The sequence below is a fragment of the Hordeum vulgare genome, chromosome 6H, assembly GCF_904849725.1.
Source record: "Hordeum vulgare subsp. vulgare chromosome 6H, MorexV3_pseudomolecules_assembly, whole genome shotgun sequence".
Classification (NCBI taxonomy): Eukaryota; Viridiplantae; Streptophyta; class Magnoliopsida; order Poales; family Poaceae; genus Hordeum; species Hordeum vulgare.
Window position 1 is genome coordinate 495656965 of NC_058523.1, and position 23332 is coordinate 495680296.

General features: G+C 44.0%; 1 protein-coding gene across 1 annotated transcript; it reads left to right on the plus strand.

Moving 5' to 3' along the window:
- Positions 1-15316: 15316 nt before the first annotated feature.
- Positions 15317-22945, plus strand: LOC123401429 (microtubule-associated protein 70-2). The gene is made up of 11 exons (XM_045095238.1): positions 15317-15675; positions 15797-15882; positions 18273-18338; positions 18414-18584; positions 18747-18917; positions 19012-19167; positions 19263-19409; positions 20489-20560; positions 20651-21181; positions 21264-21451; positions 22405-22945. Exons 1-11 carry the CDS (start codon positions 15513-15515, stop codon positions 22442-22444), a joined length of 1791 nt encoding a protein of 596 aa, XP_044951173.1. The 5' UTR covers positions 15317-15512; the 3' UTR covers positions 22445-22945.
- Positions 22946-23332: the final 387 nt, after the last annotated feature.

A 23332-nucleotide genomic window follows, 5' to 3' on the forward strand; every position in this document is an offset into this window, starting at 1 on the left:
GGCTCGAATTCCGGTACCATGCTCGTCGGCCATTTGCAGATTCCTCCATCTCATCGTCCGAATCACGAGCATCATCAAAGTCTTGCACCATTTCTTCAATCCCGGTACCATGCTCGTCGGTGCGACGACGAATCACCTCAGCTCTGGCACGTTGGTCAGACTCACCATGAAAAGTCCACACCGTATAATTAGGCGTAAAACCCCACTTCTGCAGGTGTTTACCCATTTCAAACTCTGTCTGCTTTTTCCAGTTGTCGCAGTTGGGACAGGGGCACCATGTTTTATGCTGGCCATTTGCAAATGCGGCTCTCACAAACCCCCTGGTTTTTGTTAACCATTCATGGGTCATGTCTTTCTGACTAAGGTGACCAGTGTATATCCATCATCTATATTCATACGCTAATCAAGTTTGTCAGTTTTATTACATCCATGCAACCTACACGCTAATAGGTAAAGATAGGTCCTAATCCCACCCGAGTATGTGTAGACTGGGGTCGTTTTCCCATGCTCTGCTCCAGATGCGACGCAGAATTTCGACAGCACCTCCCCGCTGTTCTCCTGATACACGTCTCGGCAATAAGCAGAGAGGATGTGTACCCGGAGAACAACAGGGGAGGCACTGACGAAATTCCGCATCGGATCCGGAGCACAGCATACGGGAAAACAAACCCAATCTACACATACTCGGGCTGTCCATGGATAATGTTGGACAATTCGAAAGGATGGCGGTTATAAATATGCAAAGAAATGCATATTTATAGATGTCGCCCTTTCGAATGGGAGACGCATACTGGTCACGCATACTCATGATTGAAAAAACCTATAGCTAGCAAGTTTCATCGGCACGAAGACCGGGACAGAGCAAATTAAGGGGGTAGGAGGAGAAGTCATTTGTGCTCACCAACAAACGCAAGGGCGGAGCTCGTCCAACGCACGTGGAGGTCGTCGAACAACTGCACATTGAAATTCACCCGATCAACACAAATATGATGTTTTTATAATTAACATAACTATATGACCTAACTCATAACTATGTGGGTCAGTGTCATCGGGGGTCGAAGGTCACTAGCGTCGGGGATTGGGGTCTTTTCGGTCAACAAGAGGCCGAAGAGGTGTCGGGGCTCGGGGGTTGGGGGTCAGTGGCGTCGGGGGTCGGGGTAGGGGGTCGGGGGTCGAGGGTGAGTGTTGTCGGGGTCGGGGGTCAGTGGCGTCGGGGGCCGGGGTAGGGGGTCGGGGGTCGAGGGTGAGTGTTGTCGGGGGTCGGGGGTTGAGGGTCAGTGGCGTCGGGCGTCGGGGATCGGGGGTCAGTGGCGTCGGGGGTCGGGGTAGGGGGTCGGGGGTCGAGGGTGAGTGTTGTCGGGGGTCGGGGGTCGGGGGTCGAGGTTACCTATAAAACTTTCCAGGTCACCTATAAAACTTTCCAGCTCCAACTAGCTAAAACTAGCTCTAGCGGTGGCATCCAAACAGGGCCATTGTGTCGTGCTTTCTTACCATGTTCTCCTAATCTTTTCAAATGTGACGTGGTAGTAATTTTAAATTATTTTATTCACAAACCAGATTACTTACTCAGTCTTCTATTGTATATACGATGCACTTTTTTCCATGACCTCTACTTATACATTGGTTTTGTTCACTAGATTCCTGAATTCAGGGCACGTGCGTCTGCTCGGATTGATGCATGGATAGTACTTGATGTCCTCTACATGCGCGATGAGTGTATAACTCTTTAACATCACATATTAGGGGCACTTCTACCCATCTTAACATCACATTGAGTTGGTGTAAATATAGAGAGTCGATGCCAGGGTCTATATAATTGATATGCATACAACCAACAGGAAGTTAACACGCGCATATCAAAACGGCCAAACATAGAGCCATGACACAAACTAAGCGCCATAGGGTATGGAGGGCTAATGACATGCTCCACATGCAGACACGCACCATTATTCGCAGCAGTCCCAGAATTTATTTTGTTGAACACTAAATCATTAGGAAAATCAATTAAACCAAAGTTGTCACATGTCACTGTAAATTTTGGGAACTTGGTATGGCCTTTGTTTAACACAACGCATTAAGTAAAACTGACATTTATATGTTAATCATATTTCCACAGCAGACAAAAAGATATTTGTATTTGCATAATTTCTATAACAACATTGTGCCATTCTACATATTCGAAGGTGTCACCTCCTTTATTTTGTATCATTTATTCAAAGAGAATAGATATTAGCATGAGAATATTTTCTTTGTGTAGGTATGATGTGTCATGTGTCCAAGAATTACTACCAAATTGATGGTAAATAGCAGTACGAACTCATTTTTTTCATTTTCTCCTATACAGATGAATCTCACCGTTTTTGCTGGCAGGGGAGAGGAGTTCCTCCGGGGAGGTGGCTGCTCCGGCTAGGCGGCGGAGGAGGGCGCGGGCGACGGAGGGGGGTGGCGACGAGGCTCCAGGGCGTCCGAGGCGAGGAGGAGCGTCAGGGGGGCTGCTCGTGCTCCTGACGGCGTGGCCGGATCGGAGGAGAGATGCGGCCTGCAGGGGGGAGCCGATGAGGAGGGGAGCCGATGGGGAGGGGGGGTGGCGACGGTGGGGAGGGCGGGGAGGCGGGGAGGCGCTGGCCGGTGGGGGAGGGCGGGGAGGCGCCGGTCGGTGGGGGAGGAGGTGGCGACAGTGGGGAGGGCGGGGAGGGCGGGGAGGCGCCGACCGGTGGGGAGGGCGGGGAGGCGCCGGCCGGTGGGGGAGGCGCCGGCCGGTGGGGGAGGCGCCGGCTCGTGGGGAGGGCGGGGAGGCGACGGCAGGTGGGCGCAAGCTGGATGGGGGAGGGAGCGTGCGGGAGGAGGGCGACGAGGTGGGTTTTTTCTTCTTTTTTTTGAAACAACGAGGTGGGGTTGGAGCGTTAGTGGGCAGCCGTTAGTGGGGGAAGAAGCTCTTTGCCGTCCGCTGTGCTCCAAGGCAGGCGGCAAAGGAGCTTTTGGCGGACGGCAAAGAGACGGCGGATGGCAAACGTAATGGCTACAACTCGATTTTTCTTTGCCGTCTGCATGGGTCATCTTTGCCGTCAGCCGTTTCTTTGCCATCAGCTTGGTCCATCTTTGTCGTCCGCTAGCTGACGGCAAAGAAGCGACTCATGGCAAAGCACTTCTTTGCCATCTGTCAGATCTTTGCCATCTATTTTTTGGTAGCTGACGGCAAAGAGCTTCTTTGCCATCAGCCAGCAGACGACAAAGACCCGGCAGATGACAAATTCTCTGATTCCAGTAGTGTCTCTTGTCATGAATATTAGTATGCTTTGTGAGTAGTTACTTTTGTTCCCGAGGACATGGGATAAGTCATGCTAATAGTAGTCATGTGAATTTGGTATTCGTTCGATATTTTGATGTGTTGTATGTTGCTTTTCCTCTAGTGGTGTTATGTGAACGTCGACTACATAACACTTCACCATTATTTGGGCCTAGAGGAAGGCATTGGGAAGTAGTAAGTAGATGATGGGTTGCTAGAGTGACAGAAGCTTAAACCCTAGTTTATGCGTTGCTTCGTAAGGGGCTGATTTGGATCCATGATTTTAATGTTGTGGTTAGACTTTGTCTTAATTCTTCTTTCGTAGTTGCAGATGCTTGCGAGAGGGGTTAATCATAAGTGGGATGCTTGTCCAAGTAAGGGCAGTACCCAAGCAACAGTCCACCCACATATCAAACTATCAAAGTAACGAACGCGAATCATATGAACATGATGAAAACTAGCATGACAGAAGTTCCCGTGTGTCCTCGGAAGTGTTTTTCCTCCTATAAGACTTTGTCCAGGCTTGTCCCTTGCTACAAAAGGGACTGGGCCACTTTGCTGCACCGTTGCTACTTTTGTTACTTGTTGCTTGCTACGAATCATCTCACCACACAATCACTTGTTACCGACAATTTCAGTGCTTGCAGATTTCACCTTGCTGAAAACCACTTGTTAGATCCTTCTGCTCCTCGTTGGGTTCGACACTCTTACTTATCGAAAGGACTACGATTGATCCGCTATACTTGTGGGTCATCACTCATGACTTGTGTCGTCACTCTCATATTGCCATTGCATGATCGTAAGATAGCTAGCGAGATGTTTCAACGTCATACGCCAAGCTAGGTCGTTGCACATCCCGGTACACTGCCGGAGACATTTCCCATAGAGTCATCATCGTTCTAAGCTTTGAGCTGTGAGTAAATAAAAGTGTGATGATCATCATTATTAGAGCATTGTCCCATGTGAGGAAAAAAGAGAGCCCAAAGAGCCCAAATAAAAAAAAGAGAAAAAGAGAGGCCCAAGAGCCGAAATAAAAAAAAGAGAAAAAGAGAGAAGGGACAATGCTACTATCCTTTTCCACACTTATGCTTCATAATAGCACCATGTTCTTCATGATTGAGAGCCTCTCTTTTCGTCACCACCATATGCTAGTGGGAATCTTTCTTATATAACTTGGCTTGTATATTCCAATGATGGGTTTCCTCAAAATTGCCCTAGGTCTTCGTGAGCAAGCAAGTTAGATGCACACCCACTAGTTCTCCTTTTGAGCTTTCAAATACTTATAGCTCTAGTGCATCCTTTGTATGGCAATCCCTACTCATTCACATTTATATATATTAATGGGCATCTCCATAGCCCTTTGATACGCCGAGTCAATGTGACCATCTCCTCCTTTTTGTCTCACAACCACCACCACATTCTATTCCACCTATAGTGCTATATCCATGGCTCATGCTCATGTATTGCGTGATAGTTATAAAAAGTTTGAGAAAGTAAGAGTGCGAAGACAATTACTTGGCCAATACCGGGGTTGTGCATGATTTACATTAGTTGTGTGAGGATGATGGAGCATAGCCAGACTATATGATTTTGTAGGGATAACTTTCCTTGGCCTTGTTATTTTGAAAGTTCATGATTACCTTGCTAGTTTGCTTGAAGTATTATTGTTTTCATGTCAATAGCAAACTATTTTTTTCAATATTACGGATATGAACATTCATGTCACATGAATGAAGTTACAAAGGACAACTATGCTAGGTAGCATTCCACATCAAAAATTCAGTCTTTATCACTTCCCTACTCGAGGACGAGCACGAGTTAAGCTTGGGGATGCTTGATACGTCTGCAACGTATCTATAGTTTTTGATGGTTTCATGCTATTATCTTGTCAAACTTTGGATGTTTTGTATGCCTTTTATATCTTTTTTGGGACTAACTTATTAACTCAGTGCCAAGTGCCAGTTCCTGTTTTTTCCATGTTTTTCACCCTTTTCAGAGGAGGATTTTAAACGGAGTCCAAACAGAACGAAACTTCTAAAAAGATTTTTTCCGAAACAGAAGAAGATCGGAGAACCTGAGAACCAGGGCAGGGGGCCACCAGGGACCCTACAAGCCCCCAAGTCGCGGCCAGGGGGGCCCACGCCTCCCAGGCTTGTGGGCTCCCTCGCCCACCTCTGCCCTAGGTCTTTCGCCTATATATTCCCAAAAATTCCAGAAAAAATCAGGAGATCATCGAAAACTTTTCCGCCGCCGCAAGCTTCTGTGTCCGCAAGATCTCATATGGGGCACGTTCTGGTGCCCTGCCGGAGGGGGGATTCGGATACGGAGGGCTTCTTCATCAACACCATGACCTTCTCGATGATGCGTGAGTAGTTCACCATAGACCTACGGGTCCATAGCTAGTAGCTAGATGGCTTCTTCTCTCTCTTGGATCTTCAATACAAATCATGGAGATCTATCCGATGTAATCTTCTTTTGCGGTGTGTTTGTCAAGATCCGATGAATTGTGGATTTATGATAAGATTATCTATGAATCTTATTTGAGTTTCTTCTGGTCTCTTATATGCATGATTTCATATGCTTGTAACTCTCTTCGAGTTGTGGGTTTTGTTTGGCCAGCTTGATCTATGATTCTTGCAATGGGAGAAGTGCTTGGTTTTGGGTCCATACTGTGCGGTGACCTCACCCAGTGACATAAGGGGTAGCGAGGCACGCATCGTGTTGTCGCCATCAAGGGTAAAAAGATGGGGTTTTCATCATTGGTTTGAGATTATCCCTCTACATCATGTCATCTTGCTTAAGGCGTTACTCTGTTCGTCATGAACTCAATACACTAGATGCATGATGGATAGCGGTCGATGTGTGGAGTAATAGTAGTAGATGCAGAAAGTATCGGTCTACTTGTCTCGGACGTGATGCCTATATGTATGATCATTGCCTAGATATTGTCATGACTTTGCGCGGTTCTATCAATTGCTCGACAGTAATTTGTTCACCCACCGTAATATTTGCTATTTTGAGAGAAGCCTCTAGTGAACACTATGGCCCCGGGGTCTACTCCACACCATATTTTCAGCCTTACTCTTTTACTTCGTTGCACTTTCCGCATTCAGATCTCACTTTGCAATCAATCTTAAAGGGATTGACAACCCCTTTATAGCGTTGGGTGCAAGCTCTTTGTGTTTGTGCACGTACTCTGGACTTGACGAGATTCTCCTACTGGATTGATACATCGGTTCTCAAACTGAGGGAAAATACTTACTGCTCCTATGCTGCACCACCCTTTCCTCTTCAAGGGGAAAAACCAACGCAAGCCCATTCTCCGTCAACGTGTCAATCTCTCGCACGGTTGTCTGTTGCCGTAGCAAGGATCCAGGCGCATGCGGAGGAGGTGAGGTGTTGGTGGCGGTCCGATGGCAGATGATACGTCCCAAACGTATCTATAATTTCTCCTTGTTCCATGATCTTTTGGGTGACATTGTTATATGTTTTGTTACACATTTATATCTTTTTACACATATTTGGACTAACCTACTAACTTAGTGCACCAAGTGCCAGTTTCTGTCTGTTGATGTCTTTTTTTGCACGGACTTTTAGCCCAATTTACAAAGTGCCAAAAATCCCAAGAAAAATATAAAAAAATCAGCGTGACAGAAACTTCCAGAGCACCAAAGGTGGGCCAGAGGGGAGCTAGGGCCTGCCCAGGCTGCCTCCCTGCGCGACCTACCCCCTGGCCGTGCCCACAGGTCGCGTGGGTGGGGTCCACCTCCTCTGGTGCCCTCCTTCGGCCTATATTTACCTCCCCGATCGAAAATCCTTCCATCATACCGAGAATCATGAATTTCTCCATCGTTCCGCCGTCGCAGCGCTCCTGAGATCGGGAGCGCCAAGAGACCTCTTCCCCGCACCCTGCCGGAGGGAGGATTGACCTCCGGGAGCTTCTCCACCACCATGGATGCTTCTCGGACGTGCCGTGAGTAGTCCTTCTTGGACCATGGGTCCATGACCAATAGCTATGTGATGTCTTCTCTCCAATCTTGTGCTTCAATGTTTAGCCCTTGTGAGTTGCCCTACATGATCAAGGCATCTATGTAATTTTCCTGCTATTGCTATGCTTGGTTTGTTGGGATCCGATGGATTATGAGATTATGTTCAGATTGTCATGAGTTATATATTTGATTATTCTTTTATATTATGTGCTTTAGTGATTCATGCATGTTCTCCGTTGCTTTTTATTTCTTTGGCCGAGTAGTAGATTGTAACTCCAAGAGGGAGCGTTATGCATGATTGTGGGTTCATGACCCCTGATGTCTAGCTTGAGTGACGGAAACATGAGACTAGGGGATGTGTTGTTGCCACCAGGGAGAAAACAACAGTGCATGTGATCGCGGTTGCAAGTATTGTTTACCTTACGCAAAGTTCGTTAATGCAGTTGTCCGTTGCTTTGAGTTTACACTTTGGGTGGGGCTCGCAACTTAATACTAGCGAGATGTTCTGGATAGATATCTCAAGGTGGATGATTAGTAAGTAGATGTTGATGAATAAACGGTCTACTTGTCCTGGCGTACTGCCCATTACTTTTGAGCCTCTAACTTTCTAGTAGCATGATTAGCATTGCGGTGCGTTCATAATTCTGTTAATTGCCCAGCTATAATTTGTTTGCCCATGCATATTTGTTTGTCGTATTTTGGGAGAGAGACATCACTAGTGAACATCATGTGACTCCGGTTCGTATTACCATCATTGCTTACACCTCCACCATTTACTGCTTTCATTTACTTTTCCGTTGCAATCACTATCAGTATTCCCGCTTGTGTTTTGATCCTTTGCAAACTACAAGGCCGGAGAGATTGATAACCACTCTGTACTTGTTGGGAGCAAAGTCATTTGTTGAGTGTGTAGGTCCACGTCTTCTCCTAGCACCAGAGTAGTGAACGCCTACTTGTTGATCCTCGGAGTCCTCCTGGTTCGATAAACCTTACAGTCCCTGTGTAAGGGAAATCTGCTGCTGACAACATCTCCACCTTCCACTTGGGGTAACCAACGACGGGCGAGAAGTATATCCATCAACTCGCCATCAAGCAAATTTCTGGCGTCGTTGCCGAGGACTCCAGTCTTCAAGATAGGGGAGTTGCACGCTATCCTTTACCTTTGCTTTTTAGTCTTGTTAGTTTACTTTCTAGTTTTTGCTTTAGAGTCTTATACCAAAAACCAAAAAAAATATAGTTACTTTGTTTTGTCAGTATGCCTAAGTCCTTTGCCTTTGGTGTTGCACCCGAAGGAGAGATTATTACCTTCAAACAAAGGGTTGGAGAAAGTTTGAAAGATGCTTGGTATAGAATTAAAGATTCTCAAGATAGAGCCACCAAGAAGCAATGCACCACTATTTTGCTTAGGAATTTTTATGTTGGTATTACTTCTTGGAATAGGTTTGTTCTAGACACAACAATAGGTGGGAATTTCTTGGAAGCTCCCGTTTGGGAGGCTCTTAACGTTATGGAAAATCTTGTTGGAATCCCACCTATTGTTGACATAAAGAATGATATCACTTTAGCTCACATTATGAGTAAACTTGAGAATATAGAGCTAAAGATGCCAAGCATGGGTAGAATAAATGAAGTAGATCGTAGGATTCAAGGGAACTTAAATAGACTTAATAGCTCCATGCACAAAATTTACAAAACTTTGGAGACCCTTAAATCCCATGATGTGGATCCTTCTAGGATTGATAAGATCGAGGATATTATTGAAACTTTAGGAACTACTCTATCCTCCATCAAGACTAAAAAGGTAGAACCCCCCGCAAGTAAGGAACCTAAGTTCATTCACATACCCAAGGTTCCTCAACCCAAAACGAGTATACCTATTGCTAGTGGTATTGAAACTGTGAAGATCTTGGAAGAGATATCTCTCTTAAGTAGAATTATAAATGAAATTGCAATCGGTCTTACTACCTTTTCTTTTGTTCCTAGAAGTGTTTCCACTAAGCCTCTCTATAAGAGTCCTCTTAATATTAGTTGTACTATTGAAGAGCTTTTTGATGATCTTTGTGATGGTCCAATTGATACAACTTGATCTTTTTGCATTATGCCTAGCTCAAAGGCATAAAAGAAAGCGCTTGTTGGGAGGCAACCCAATTTGTTTTTACTTTAAGTTTTAGTGGTCTTGATGCTTCTTACTACTATAGCAACTTCATTGTATCTTTATTTTCAAGCTTTGTGCCAAGCTTTAGCCTCCGATCGCAAGAAAGTTCAAAAGTTGTGACATGTTGTCCACAAACAGATTCTGTCTGCTTGACGGAAAAAATCTCCAAAAATCACCACATCATCTTTTTGATCTGAATTGTTTTGATAGCATGCTCTATATAATTTTCTTTTTGGAGTCTGTTCTGAGCTTTTTTATTTGAGTTGCAGAAGTGCCCCGAAAAAATTATTTACTACACGTTGTTCTGTTTTTCACACATTCTGCCACGTTTTGCGTTTTCATCATTTTGCAAATCTTAAGCTTGCCTTTTCTTTGCAAAAAACTTTTTGCAATCTTGAAAAACATTAGCTCTTCATGAAAATATTTATTTCCAGTAGAGAGTAAATTATTTTATTATGGGCACTAACTACTCTAATCAGCTTATGATGAGTTTCGTATGAAGGGAGTTTTCATGTATGCGACGGAAGATGATGAAAGAAGATCCAGGAGTGTCAAGCGCTCAAGCTTGGGCATGCCCCCATGCACCCCCAAGAAATATTCAAGACTCAAGCGTCTAAGCTTGGGGATGCCCCCGTGCATCCCCTTCTCCATCAACAATCATTAGTTCGTCCATCTCCATGCTATATTTTTATCACTTCATATGTTATGTGCTATGCTTGGAGCGTCCCGCTCTTTACTTTTTAGTTTGTTCTAGTTTTTATTGCTGTTCATAACAAGTTGGAACCTAGCCTTCTTTGTTTGGGAGAGAAACACGCTCCAATTCACCCTAGAACACAACATAGGTTTTCATGCTTATCTTTTTGTGCGTTCTTTATCTTTTTATAGATGTTGTCATGCTTAGATCTTAGTTTTCATGCTTTATATTTTAAGAGCTTTTATTTAGGTTGCTTTTGGAACTCTCTTTAGTTATCATGCTTATATTGTTTAGAGAGTTGGCTTGTTGCACTGAGTTGTGTGTCTTGCATGAGTAGGTAATTGAGGTTGCTATTTAAGTATAGTAGTAACTTGCAATAGTTTTGAGGTATTGATTTGAGTAATCTTTGGACTATTGGTGCCAAGAGCTTGAGCCTATTAGTGATAGTTGTCGTATTTTGGGAAATCCATGTGTTTTTCAAAACTAAAAAATTAGTTGAGAACTCTAGCTACTAGATTGATCGCTAACCTCTGGAGGGGTTGGAATATATAGAGTACCCTCACGTTACCATGGGTCGAGGATGCACAAGGATAACCAAACCCCCAAACACTCCTCCTCGGGGTACTTGTCTCTTTGTGAATCTCCTGACTAGATAGAGAGTTGCCGATAATAAGTGCATGAGTTCTTCAGACTAATGTGAGTATTCGATTGTTGGCACTTCCACCATCCATATTTTGCTAGCCTCTTCGGTACCGTGCATTGCCCTTTCTCATCTTGAGAGTTGGTGCAAACTTCGCTGGTGCATCCAAACCCTTAGCATGATACACTCTATCATCATAAGCCTCATTATATCCTTCCTCAAAACAACCACCATACCTACCTATTAAGGCATTTCCATAGCCTTTCCGAGATACATTGCCATGCAACATCCACCATCTCATGACTTGATCTTCGTGTCATACATGCTTTTGCTTGATCGAGGAGCCGCATGCTAGTTGGGCTTTGCCCTTATTATTGCTACATGACGCGCTAGTATCATTGCATATCCCGCTACACTGGCAGAGGCATATATTTGCATACATCATGATAGTTTTCATTTGTCTTTATGTTGAGTACTTCTTATAAAGTGCTAAGATCTTCTTTTTATTCTTGTAAAACATAGAGTGTTGCGCTTAAGTGAGTAAAATATCCCGAAGAGGACAAATTAAAAGATCCCAAAGAGGACAAATTAAAAGATCCCAAAGAGGACAAATGAGAGATAAATAGAAAGAGCCAAAGAGGCCACAAAAAATAAAATAAATAAATAAAAAAGAAATAAAAAGAGAGAAGGGGGGCAAGACTACTATTCCTTTTGAAATATCCACACTCGTTCTCCATTGTTATAATTGTACTCCATAGAGATTATCATTCATGCATAACTATGCGGGGACCCTTACATTATAGAACTTGGCTTGTATATTCCAATGATGAGCCTCCTCAAATGAGCTCTAGGTCTTCATGAGCAAGCAAGTTGGATGCACACCCACTAGTTCCATTCGACAGCTTACCTTAGCTCATATGTGCATCCGTTGCATGGCAATCCCTACTCCTCACATCATATCTATCATTTGGCTTTCTCTTGCCTATGATTGTCCTCATTGATGTGAGCCTTTCACACCCTTTTTGTCTTCCTTCCCCATCATTATTCTCTTTGCCATCCTAAGTGCCAACATATCTTGCTTGCGCTCATCCATTGCATGAGTGCTCAAAATCGAAAGGGAGAGGATCATGTTGACTTGTGCCTGACTAGTGGTCTCGGGATGAGTCAAAATAAGATTCCGAAGGAGACCAAGTGTGAAGTTTTAGTAGATTGAGTTCTCAATTAAAAACTATTTTTATGCTCTAAACCCATCTCCCACTTCTTGCACGCAAACACCATTTGGAGATATATTCGAGTCACGGACAGCGAGAGCTCTTGCACCTCTACGTTCTTACTTTGCTAATTTCAATATTAAATATAGACTCTTGCTTGTTATTGTCTTGACTTGAATTGCATATCTCACTTTCTTTACTTTGAAGTTCTTATATGTGTGTTAGCATGTCACCACATAAATTATTTGTGTTATCATTTACCTACTCGAGGACGAGCAGGAATTAAGCTTGGGGATGTTGATACGTCCCAAACGTATCTATAATTTCTGCTTGTTCCATGATCTTTTGGGTGACATTGTTATAGGTTTTGCTACACTTTTATATCTTTTTGCACATATTTGGACTAACCTACTAACTCAGTGCACCGAGTGCCAATTTTTGTGTGCTGATGTCCTTTTTTGCACGGACTTTTACACCAATTTACAGAGTCCCAAAAATCCTGAGAAAAATATATAAAATTCAGCGTGACGGAAGCTTTTGGAGCACCAAAGGTGGGCCAGAGGGGAGCCACGGCCTGCCCAGGCGGCCTCCCTGCGCGGCCTACCCCCTGGCCGCGCCCACAGGTCGCCTGGGTGGGGCCCACCTCCTCTGGTGCCCTCCTTCGGCCTATATTTACCTCTCCAATCGAAAACCCTTCCATCATATCCAGAATCGCGATTTTTTCCAACGTTCCGCCGCTGCAGCGCTCCTGAGATCGGGAGCGCCAGGAGACCTCTTCCCGGCACCCTCCCAGAGGGAGGATTGACCTCCGGGAGCTTATCCACCACCATGGATGCTTCCCGAACGTGTCGTGAGTAATCCTCCTTGGACCATGGGTCCATGAACAGTAGCTATGTGATGTCTTCTCTCCTATCTTGTGCTTCAATGTTTAGCCCTTGTGAGCTACCCTACATGATCAAGGCATCTATGTAATTTTCCTGCTATTGCTATGCTTGGTTTGTTGGGATCCGATGGATTATGAGATTATGTTCAGATTTTCATGAAGGATCACAAGCATGATTGTGGGTTCATGCCCCCTGATGTCTAGCTTGAGTGACAAAAACATGAGACTAGGGGATGTGCTTTTGCCACCAGGGAGAAAACAATGGTGCTTGTGACCGCGGTTGCAAGTATTGTTTACCTTACGCAAAGTTTGTTAATGCAGTTGTCTGTTGCATTGAGTTTACACTTTGGATGGGGCTCGCAACTTAATACCAGCGAGATGTTCTGGATAGATATCTCAAGGTGGATGATTAGTAAGTAGATGCTGATGAATAAATGGTCTACTTGTCTTGGCATACTGCCTATTACTTTTGAGCCTCTAACTTTCTAGTAGCATGATTAGCATTGTGGTGCGTTCATAATTCTGTCAATTGCCCAGCTGTAATTTGTTTACCCATGGATAGTTTTTATCGTCTTTGGGAGAGAGACTTCACTAGTGAACATCATGTGACTCCGATCCATATTACCACCATTGTTTACACCTCCACCATTTACCGCTTTCATTTACTTTTTCGTTGCAATCACTATCAGTATTCCCGCTTGTGTTTTGATCCTTTGCAAACTACAAGGCCGGAGAGATTGAGAACCTCTCTGTACTCGTCGGGAGCAAAGTTATTTGTTGTGTGTGCAGGTCCACGTCTTCTGCTAGCGCCAGAGCAACGGACACCTACTTGTTGATCCACGGAGTCCTCCTGGTTCAATAAACCTTACAGTCCCCGTGTAAGGGAAATCTGCTGCTGACTACATCTCCACCTTCCACTTGGGGTAATCAACAAGGGGCGAGAAGTATATCCATCAACTCGTCATCAGTAGAGCAGCGGTACAACCCCGTGTACGATGTAGACTCCCCCGAATGGGAGGTTTGGTTTGTGTGGGAGCACGAGGAGCAGCGCCGGTGTGAGGTCCGCGACGTGGTGGCTGGACCTCCGTCGCCCCTCGTCGTGCGCGAAGAGAGTGAGGAGGCGGAGGCCGCGTACCAGAATCCGTTGGCGGTTGTCGTGCGTGCAAGTGAGGAGGAAGCACGCCTCAAGGAGGAGGAGGAGGAGGAGACTTACCAGGCGCATATGGCGGAGGCCATGGCGCTTTTCGCTGCACGTGACTCCATCGTGCCGCCGTTAGCCCCGCCGTTCCCCGCCAATGCCGAGCCAGGGCCGCTGGCCCTCAAGTCCGAGCAGTATGTCTGGGACGGGGTGGTGCGCGAATGGGTCGGCGTGTCACCCGTCTAGTTTGGTGCGACACCGAAGCAGGAGACGACCTACCTGGAGCACCGGCGGCAGCGACGGCTGGCGGAGGAGCGTGTAGAGGGCCAACAGCTCGAGTGCGAGGCCGAAGCTGAGGAGGAGGAGCGTCGTGTTGCCCAGTCAACGCCGGTGCAGCCACCGGCGAACGACGTCACCGCCGTGTGGAAGAGGGCCTCCCCTGGGCTGGCCCGGCACCAACGCTCGTCGACCTCACCGGCCCTGACGACGAGGAGGAGGAGGACGCCTAGGGCAGCGCGCCTCCTCGGTTTTAGCGTACTTAAAGTTTTTATTTATTGTAATGTGAACTCGTAGGACTATCGCGGGCCTTTGAGGCCGGCATTAATGTTTAACTAACTTTTTTATATTTTCAAAATATTTATTATGTTTTTTTGTCACCTAAAAATGAGTCATGATCGTATTGGACGCGAGCACCGGCCCAATCATAAAAACGGACAAGAGTGTCCGCCGGGACGAGCCAAACAGATAAAATACGGACAAACCGCGTCCGTTTGGATCACGCGGTTGTAGTTGCTCTAATTCAGACGGAGGTAGTAGTTTGCTTTGTTGAGGACATGTACAATGCATAGCCTCAAGGTGATGACCCATATGCCACGTAGGATCGGATGTGAGAAAAAGTAGTTTCACATAAGGAAGCGAGATTCTTTCGAGGAGGCGGGTGCTTGAAGAGAAAAATGTATGGTCCAGTGTAAAAAGATGAAAAATTTAGAGTGGAAAATAAAGATGCATATGCATTAGAGTTTTTATTTTTTGATGAGGCATCCTGATGATAGCTTGTATTGAAGAATTTTTTTAATATAAATGCCTCATTGTCATGAAACATCTGTATTCATATGCCATCATTGTACATGCCCTGAGTCATTTGTATCCATATACTCCGTATGTCATAATTCTACATGGCCTCTCATGCTCATATGTGACCTCCCCCTCCCACCTCTCGGGCCGCTGGCCCAACGGTTAATTAGCTCGGCTTTAAGCTAATCACTGTCGAAAAGCCGACGCTTTAAATCCCCCGAACACCGCCCCCTCACCCTCTCCGCTATTCAAACACGCTCGAGCAAGACAACAAACAACACGCGAAGCAAAGCAAAAGCAAAGCAGAGCCCCGACGCCGCGGCTAGGGTTCCCCACCCCCGGACGGCATTGCGGCCACCGTCGCCGCCGGCGGACCCGGAGCTCGCGGCCGCGGGGCGCGCGATTTGGATGGTGGGCTGAGGCGCCGGTGCCCAGATCTGAGATGGCCGACGGCGGCGAGGAGGGGAATGCGTCGGCACAGAGGGGCTCCTCGCGCAGGCGCGGGGCGGCGCAGGTGGGCCTGGACGCCGACGAGCTCCTCACGCTGATGCACGGCTCGGATCCCGTCAAGGTCGAGCTCAACCGGCTCGAGAACGAAGTCAGGGGTGAGTTCGGTTCGCGGCTCGCCGTACCTCTGGTTCACGCTCGTGTCGTGGGAATGGGCTGCCGCCGCCCTCTCGAATCCTACTTACGGGGGAATGGTTGGTGTTTTTGGTGTGGTCTTAGACAAGGATAGGGAGCTGGGCGAGGCGCAGGCGGAGATTAAGGCGCTGCGCCTGTCGGAGAGGGCGCGGGAGAAGGCCGTCGAGGAGGTAAATCCCCAAGCCTGCTTCTGATTCTTGCCTTGTTTTTCTACGACCATTTCTTTCAGTTTCGAGCTTGGAATAGTGTCGGTGCAATAGAATTTATAGCCAAATAGGAGATTTTGGGGGCATATTTGCTCGATGGGGAGGTTAGTCTGGCAGAGTGTCAGGGACAAGATATATTAATCTTCCCCTTGTTTTTGGTGGACATTATTTTGTCCGATTCATGGATTCGGAGGATTCTGTCTATCGATTGCGGCATACTGAAACTCTGAAAGTTCAACATAAGCTTACTGTTTTACTCAACATGTAACAAGACTGAATGTGATTTGTTTTTTTTCCCTGTTAGGCTGTGCTTTTTTTCTTCTTTGTTTCTTTTTGGCTGCGCTTGATGTGAGTATATATGTAACAGCATGTTTGCTTGTTATACTGTCTCATTATTTTTTCCATCTTATACTCTGGTTGTCTTGTTCATTGTTAGATGGTACTAGTGAATCAGAGTGTTATGACCGTTCACGCAGGGCTATGAAGTCCCTGTCTTTTGCAGTAGATTTTCAAGATATGTTTGAGCTAAACCAACTCGAAGAATGTGTGAGGTCGCCAGGAGGGCAAGAGCTAAATGAAGCTGCCCCTGTCTTAGTTCATAGAATTGATTCCCATTACCCTTGTTCTGAAGCTGTACTTTTGCAAGTGCTAACATCTGTGGCACTCAAAGCAATTTTGATGCTGAGTGCTATTAGATATTTTGATGTTCTGTACTTCAATCCTGGTTGCAATATCTGGTGTTTAGTTTGCATGTTTGTTGAGCCTGCTCAGTGCCCACTCAAATTTCTTAATATACACAAGGGATGAATATGATGTACAAATTGCTCTAGATACGATGAGCAAACTGCAATAACCAATACTTGGAGGTATCGAGGATTCAAGGTTAATTCCTTGCCTTGATTTTCGGGATTCCTTAGGTGCTGCCACAAGACAAATATCCTGTCAGTGCAATTTAACTTCATCTTATTATTGGCATAATGTCAGAGGAAATCTCGCAATGTTACAGTCTTTAAAAAATGTATCATCTTGAAAACATGGATTTGAATATAAAATTTGAATTGGAGGCGTGTGAATTTACAATTGCTAAATATTTTAATTTGTATTTTTTTTAAAGATTTGATGAAGGAAAAATGACGGTTACATGATTTCATCTAAATGATGGTCAATTTGGAGTAGGCATATATGTTGCCTATTATAATTTAGGTATTTTAGAATCTTCAAAATGCTTGGATATTTTGTTCAAATAAATGTTTTTTTGTGAAAAATAGTATGTTGTTTTCTTAGAATTCATTTTGAAAATTCGGACACATTTTATCATAACTTTAGAAGTATTGAACAGCTACAAATTTTGTAGAGCTACGTAAATTTTGGCTGCTGACTTGGGGATCCCACATGACAGATATGTATATCTTTCAGACTCCGTTTCATACAAACGAACTGATGGATGTGAGGTGTATTGAAACGTTTATGTAAATTTTCTTTGGAATGTAAACTTAAATGTGTACCTATATGATTTGTTATGAAATTTACTTGTTTTTTAAGGTCCTTGATTCCTTTTCCCCCTTTGGAACTCAACTTGTAAGCTTTCTGACCAAATATGTATCCTATCCTCACATACGTTTTAACTTCCCAAATGAAGTAGCTCCTGGAAAAGTGAGTTACCTAAGTTGTGTTGTTCAGATCAACTAAAGATCCTTTAACTGGGCCTTTTTTCAGTTAGATATTGTTTGATCTTTAGTGCATCTCTGGTTGCTGTGTTTGCTTTAATGATGTTTCTGCCTTTTCTGTACCTTTTGGCCATGTTAGTGCTGTGTATTCTATTGCCCTTGCATTTGATCAACTGAGTCTGACTGTTTCTTCATAAATGAAGTAACCGGGCTTGCTAAAAACCGGAAGTAAAATTTGAATCTTATTCGCGAAGGTTAGGATCTGTCTCTGCTGAAGGTGATTGTGCATATGGCAGTATGAGACACCTACGCATGAGCAATGAATGTCATGTCGAGTAATGCTTGTTTGTTTTCATATGTCAGATACTGCTTCTTTGTCAAATGAAAGTTATCTTACTATGCTCATTTTGAATTGGATAATAATCTATCTCTGTGCCCCCCTTTTGACTACTTCTGATTGAAGTGTCCCTCTCAAGGAAATTTGAACTCAGAACTTTAAATCACTAAGGTTTGTTAAGATGACCTGACACACATACCAAGACTAGCATTAATGCATATGTTACTTTTGATTGTTGTCATAGTGCAAATTGGAACTTTCCCTTGAACAGAACCAGGGATCAAGTTTTAAAGATCAATTTGTTCTACGTTTGTCAACATGGTTGCTGATTTGTTACATTGTGATGGCAGCTCACTGATGAATTGGAGAAGCTGGATGAGAAGCTCAAGTTGACAGAGTCTCTCCTCGATAGCAAAGTATATTCCCAACCTCTTTTAGCCCACCCCCCCCTCCCGAGTGCTCTCTCATAAGCATTTGTTCTATTTGTGCAGAATCTAGAACTGAAAAAAACAAATGATGAGAAGAAAGCAGCTATGGCAGCCCAGTTTGCAGCAGAAGCAACACTGCGTAGAGTACATGCAGCCCAAAAGGATGATGATATGCCACCTATTGAAGCCATTCTAGCACCACTTGAAGCCGAGTTAAAGCTTGCTCGGCAAGAGGTATGCTGTGTTACCCACATCTTAACTCTCTTGTAGACTGTGATGAAATTGTCATATTTTTATCCTACTCTGCACCCAGCATATTCACGGATCCAAGCCCTTGTGTCCACTGGATGCATGTTTGGTATATAATTGACAAAAGCCTAACTTGCTTCTTTTTAGATTGCAAAGCTCCAAGAGGACAATAGAGCATTAGATCGTTTGACAAAGCAGAAGGAGGCAGCACTGCTAGAAGCAGAAAGGACTGTACAAACTGCATTAGCGAAAGCTGCTATGGTTGATGACATGCAAAACAAGAACCAAGATCTGATGAAGCAAATTGAGATCTGCCAGGTATGAGATACCTTGTATTTTCCAAGCTTGTTCTGAGAAAAGAACTCAAGTTATTCAAATATAGCTGCTCAAGTGGTTTCATCCCTGATTGCAGGAAGAAAATAAGATTTTGGATAGATTGCACCGCCAAAAAGTTGCGGAAGTCGAAAAGCTTAGTCAAACAGTCAGAGAGCTTGAAGAGGCTGTCCTTGCTGGTGGTGCAGCTGCTAATGCTGTTAGAGATTACCAGCGGAAAGTCCAGGAAATGAATGTAACATACTACCATTTTACTGTTGTATTTTCTTTGAATATTGATTATTTATGCAAAAAAATGACCCATGCTATTTTGTGATCATGGCACACCAGGAAGAAAGAAAAGTTCTTGACCGTGAACTTGCTCGAACAAAAGTTACAGCAAACAGGGTTGCTGTTGTAGTTGCAAATGAGTGGAAAGATGGCAATGACAAAGTAATGCCGGTTAAACAGTGGCTTGAAGAACGCAGATTTCTGCAGGTAAAGATGATTAAAGTTTTCTTTGTTTATTGAGACACAACCTGTGGTTATTTATGCGAAGTTGCATATTCTGAGGCACAATCCGTAGTTGTCTATGCAAAGTTACACATGCTCTTCCTTTACTAGAAGATACCACCCGTGTTGCCGCGGAGTTGGGCATATTGTGTATGAATTCGGTCCTTACGATTTAAACATGAAAAAATTGTGCATGCCACAATTAAATGCAATGTGATTCTAAACCCACTTAGAATGCACTAATGCATGTTTCATGGTAGAGGATTATCATGCGTATGTCACACGGATGCTAGTGGATCAAGCTAGTAAATCAAACGGCTACAATAATCTTGATGAAGTGGAAGCAATGAGATTTAAAGCCCACTTATAATGCACTAATGCATGTTGCATGGTAGTGGAAGCAATTAGATCCAGTGACTTTATGAAGTGAAGTCATGCTGCGACTTTAGCCATCTAATCTCCCTTCAAAACACATCCAACGGTCTACATGTGATTCGTCTTTGTCAGAGTACATATTTGTTCCAGATCATGTATTTGGTAGTCCTAATCTTTCAATTTGTGCCTTGTTTTTTGTCTGAATGGTGACAGACAAGAAAATGTTTAGTTACTCACCAGGATAATTTTGGTTCAGAATTTCTAGATAACTCACTTTACTAAACTGAAACTGATTTATTTTACTGATATGTAAGTAAAACTACATCTTCAGCGTACTAACTAAACTTTTTAGCATACAAATATTTTCACTAACTGAACTTTTTGGATAAAGATTAGATGGCTAAATGCTCAAGTTTTTGCTTGTGTCTCATATAGACCGTTGGATGTGTTTTGGATGGAGATTAGATGGCTAAAGTTGCAGCGTGGCTTTACTTCGTGAAGTCACTGGATCTCAGTCCGGTCTGTACGTCAGACGGATGCTAGTGGATCAAGCTAGTATATCTAACACCACACCAATTTTGATGATGTGGAAGTGCATGTTGGGATAATTAGAATTAGTGGGGGTCACTCTGTCTTAGGTATATAGGATTCAAGTTTCATGCAATGCTTTTTGTTTTCTTTTTCTGCAGGGTGAGATGCAGCAACTTCGTGACAAACTTGCTATTGCAGAGCGAACGGCTCGATCGGAAGCTCAAGTGAAGGTAAAGGTGTCGGCCACGTTGAATTTGAGCTAAACTTCTAAGAAAAAACATCTTTTGTGGAATAAGTTCTCATATATTCTTTGGATTCAGGAAAAGTATCAGTGGCGCCTAAAAGTTCTAGAAGATGGATTGAGGGGGCCGCCAAGTGGTTCTAGCCGTCCTCCTACAGAAGGAAGGAATACAAGTAGTGGATCTTCCCGTCGTCTATCGCTAGGTGGAGCTGATAATTTGTCCAAAGTCTCCCCGACTGGTGCGTTTATGAGGAGATCTCCATCTTTCAATTCGAGACCCTCTCTTTCTACCGGCAGCAGCTTGGTCCTCAAGCATGCAAAAGGAACTTCACGGTCTTTTGATGGTGGTACGAGGTCTCTAGACCGGGGAAAGGTCCTTGTGAATGGACCTCATTTACTCAATAGATCTACAGATGCTGTTGGGGATTGCGAGACTACTGATAGCTGGAAGGCTAGTGGAGAAGAGAGAAGTACTGAAACCACAAATAGTGATTCAACCGATATGGTCTCTGGTGTACTCTATGACATGCTGCAGAAGGAGGTGGTCTCATTGAGAAAGGCATGCCATGAAAAAGACCAAAGTCTAAAGGACAAGGATGATGCAATTGAGGTATAATGCTGGAGTTTCTGCTTATTGCATTTTGAGGAGACACCGTGGTACAATGCCTTTTTACTTACCCCCTCATTTACAGATGTTAGCAAAGAAAGTAGACACTTTAACCAAAGCCATGGAAGTGGAGGCTAAAAAGATGAGGCGAGAGGTAGCTGCTATGGAGAAAGAGGTTTCTGCTATGCGCCTCGAGAAGGAACAAGAGAACAAGGCCAAGCGTCTTGGGAGTTTGAGAGGACCTGGCACAGTTTCTCAGGCACTTCCCGGAAGGTACGCCTCACATTTTGAAAACACTGAATTTTTTGTTTAAACTCCAAGTATGCCATCTGCCCTACAACTCCCAATATAAAGTATTCTTACCTTGAATTATAGATCATGTTCCTATCAATCCTGCTTAATGACTTCAGGGACAACTTTAGCCTAGTATGGTTCTTCCATCATTGGATCCCATGATTTTTGTCGCGATAACTCCCTCATATTTCTAGAAAATTTGTACTTATGTGGGATGAGGTGGCGATGGGCCAACTGGTCCTCAAACCAATCTAGTTCTATCTTAATACATTGAATTGCAGTTCCCCTGCATGGTCTCAAGAAAGAAACAAGTGAGTTAGGTTTGGAGTTTGGATCAGATGTTTCATTCACCATTTGGCCCCTCAAACCAAACCTTACAAAATATCATTAGGTGGATTGAGAGTTGCTTTTATTAGTTGTTACTAGTAAGCAATGATCCCCCCCTCCCCCCAAGAAATAATGAGCACCGGCCCTCCTAGTCCTGCTGACATCACTTTCTTACCTCCGTCCCAAATTACTTGTCTAGTTACATCCGTACCTAGACAAATCTAAGACAAGTAATTCGGGATAGAGGGAGTACCTCTGTTCACTACTGTGAGATGTTCTAATTTTTTTCTAAATTGAATGTATGTAGACATGTTTTAGTGTGTTTGTTCACTCATTTCAGTCCCTATGTAGCCCATATTGAAATACCCAAAACATCTTATAATATTGAAATGGAGGGAGTAGTTATTACTTGCTACTAGTTAATGCAGACATTATCTGGTACAAAAATAGCATCAGGGCCTGTTTGGAAGAGTAAAGTTTCGGTATTCAGTTAAAATTTGATACCTCAAGCTTACCAAGAAATACTACTACCATTCTTCAAAACAGCCAGTTTTAGTACTACGTAGCTTTACTAAACCATCTCCCATTCTGTTGCTTTGTTGCAGAAGTGCACCACGTGGCGGGTTGGCGCGCAACGTCCAATAACGCATCGCACCTCTAACACCAGGCAACATGAAATTCTTTGATAGGTTCTGTTTCCCTTTGTGTCCCCCCTTATTAATTTTGTGGTTGAGATAGCACAGATGACCCTCTGATACCTAGATTTGGGGGAAAAGAGTAGGAGGCTTGCATCATCTGACACCGGCTCGCTGTAATGTAGTGGTGAAGGTGTAGTAAACCCTTCGGGTAAGGCTTACTTGACCTTGCGGCACGCTCTCATTTTGTCAAGGCGGTGCGCGTTGTGGTTGTATAGGCTGGAAGAAGACCGACCCCGCGTCTTCGTGGATATTCTCCCCATCTGTAATTTTTTTAGCTAGTGTGGTTTTTTGATTGTTCGGGTTGTGGTTTGTGAATATCATTTGTACCCTGCTGTGGCCACCCATGTACCAGTCGTTCGTTTGTTGTTGCTGGGCTGGAGTCGTGGTTTTGGTCTCGAGCTGTATCAAAGGTTTCTTAGTTGAGGAGATCTCCGAGAAAGTACCCTTTTGAGCTCGAGTAATTTTTTTTGTGATGAACTTTGACAGTTTTTTTAAGTGCTTGCAAATTTTCATCATGAGATCATGTTCGTATAAGGTGTGACAAAAAAACAAAATCGGTGTTTCAAAATGCTTTTGAAAGTAGCATTTTTAGAGCATTGTTTTTATTTTTTTGTCACGCTTTCCTCGAATGTGATCTTATGATAAAAATTTGCAAGCACGTAGAAAATTTGTCAAAGTTCATAAAAAATCAGAAATGGTTTGATTTTTTTTTATTTTACTGTTCATATGGGTGCATTTGAGCTCCCGGTCCCATTGGGTACCTAACTAGGAAATGTAGCGAGTTCATTCTGTGTAGTGTAGTACTAGTGGTGTGTGGTGCCTACTGTGTAGTGTA

What these genes read in the sequence shown, in the direction of transcription:
- LOC123401429 (XM_045095238.1), top strand. Translation starts at nt 15,513, where the DNA reads ATGGCCGACGGCGGCGAGGAGGGGAATGCGTCGGCACAGAGGGGCTCC. An exon ending in GGAAAGTCCAGGAAATGAAT is followed by an intron (nt 19,168 to 19,262) that starts GTAACATACTAC and finishes ATGGCACACCAG; the next exon opens with GAAGAAAGAAAAGTTCTTGA. An exon ending in AAGAACGCAGATTTCTGCAG is followed by an intron (nt 19,410 to 20,488) that starts GTAAAGATGATT and finishes CTTTTTCTGCAG; the next exon opens with GGTGAGATGCAGCAACTTCG.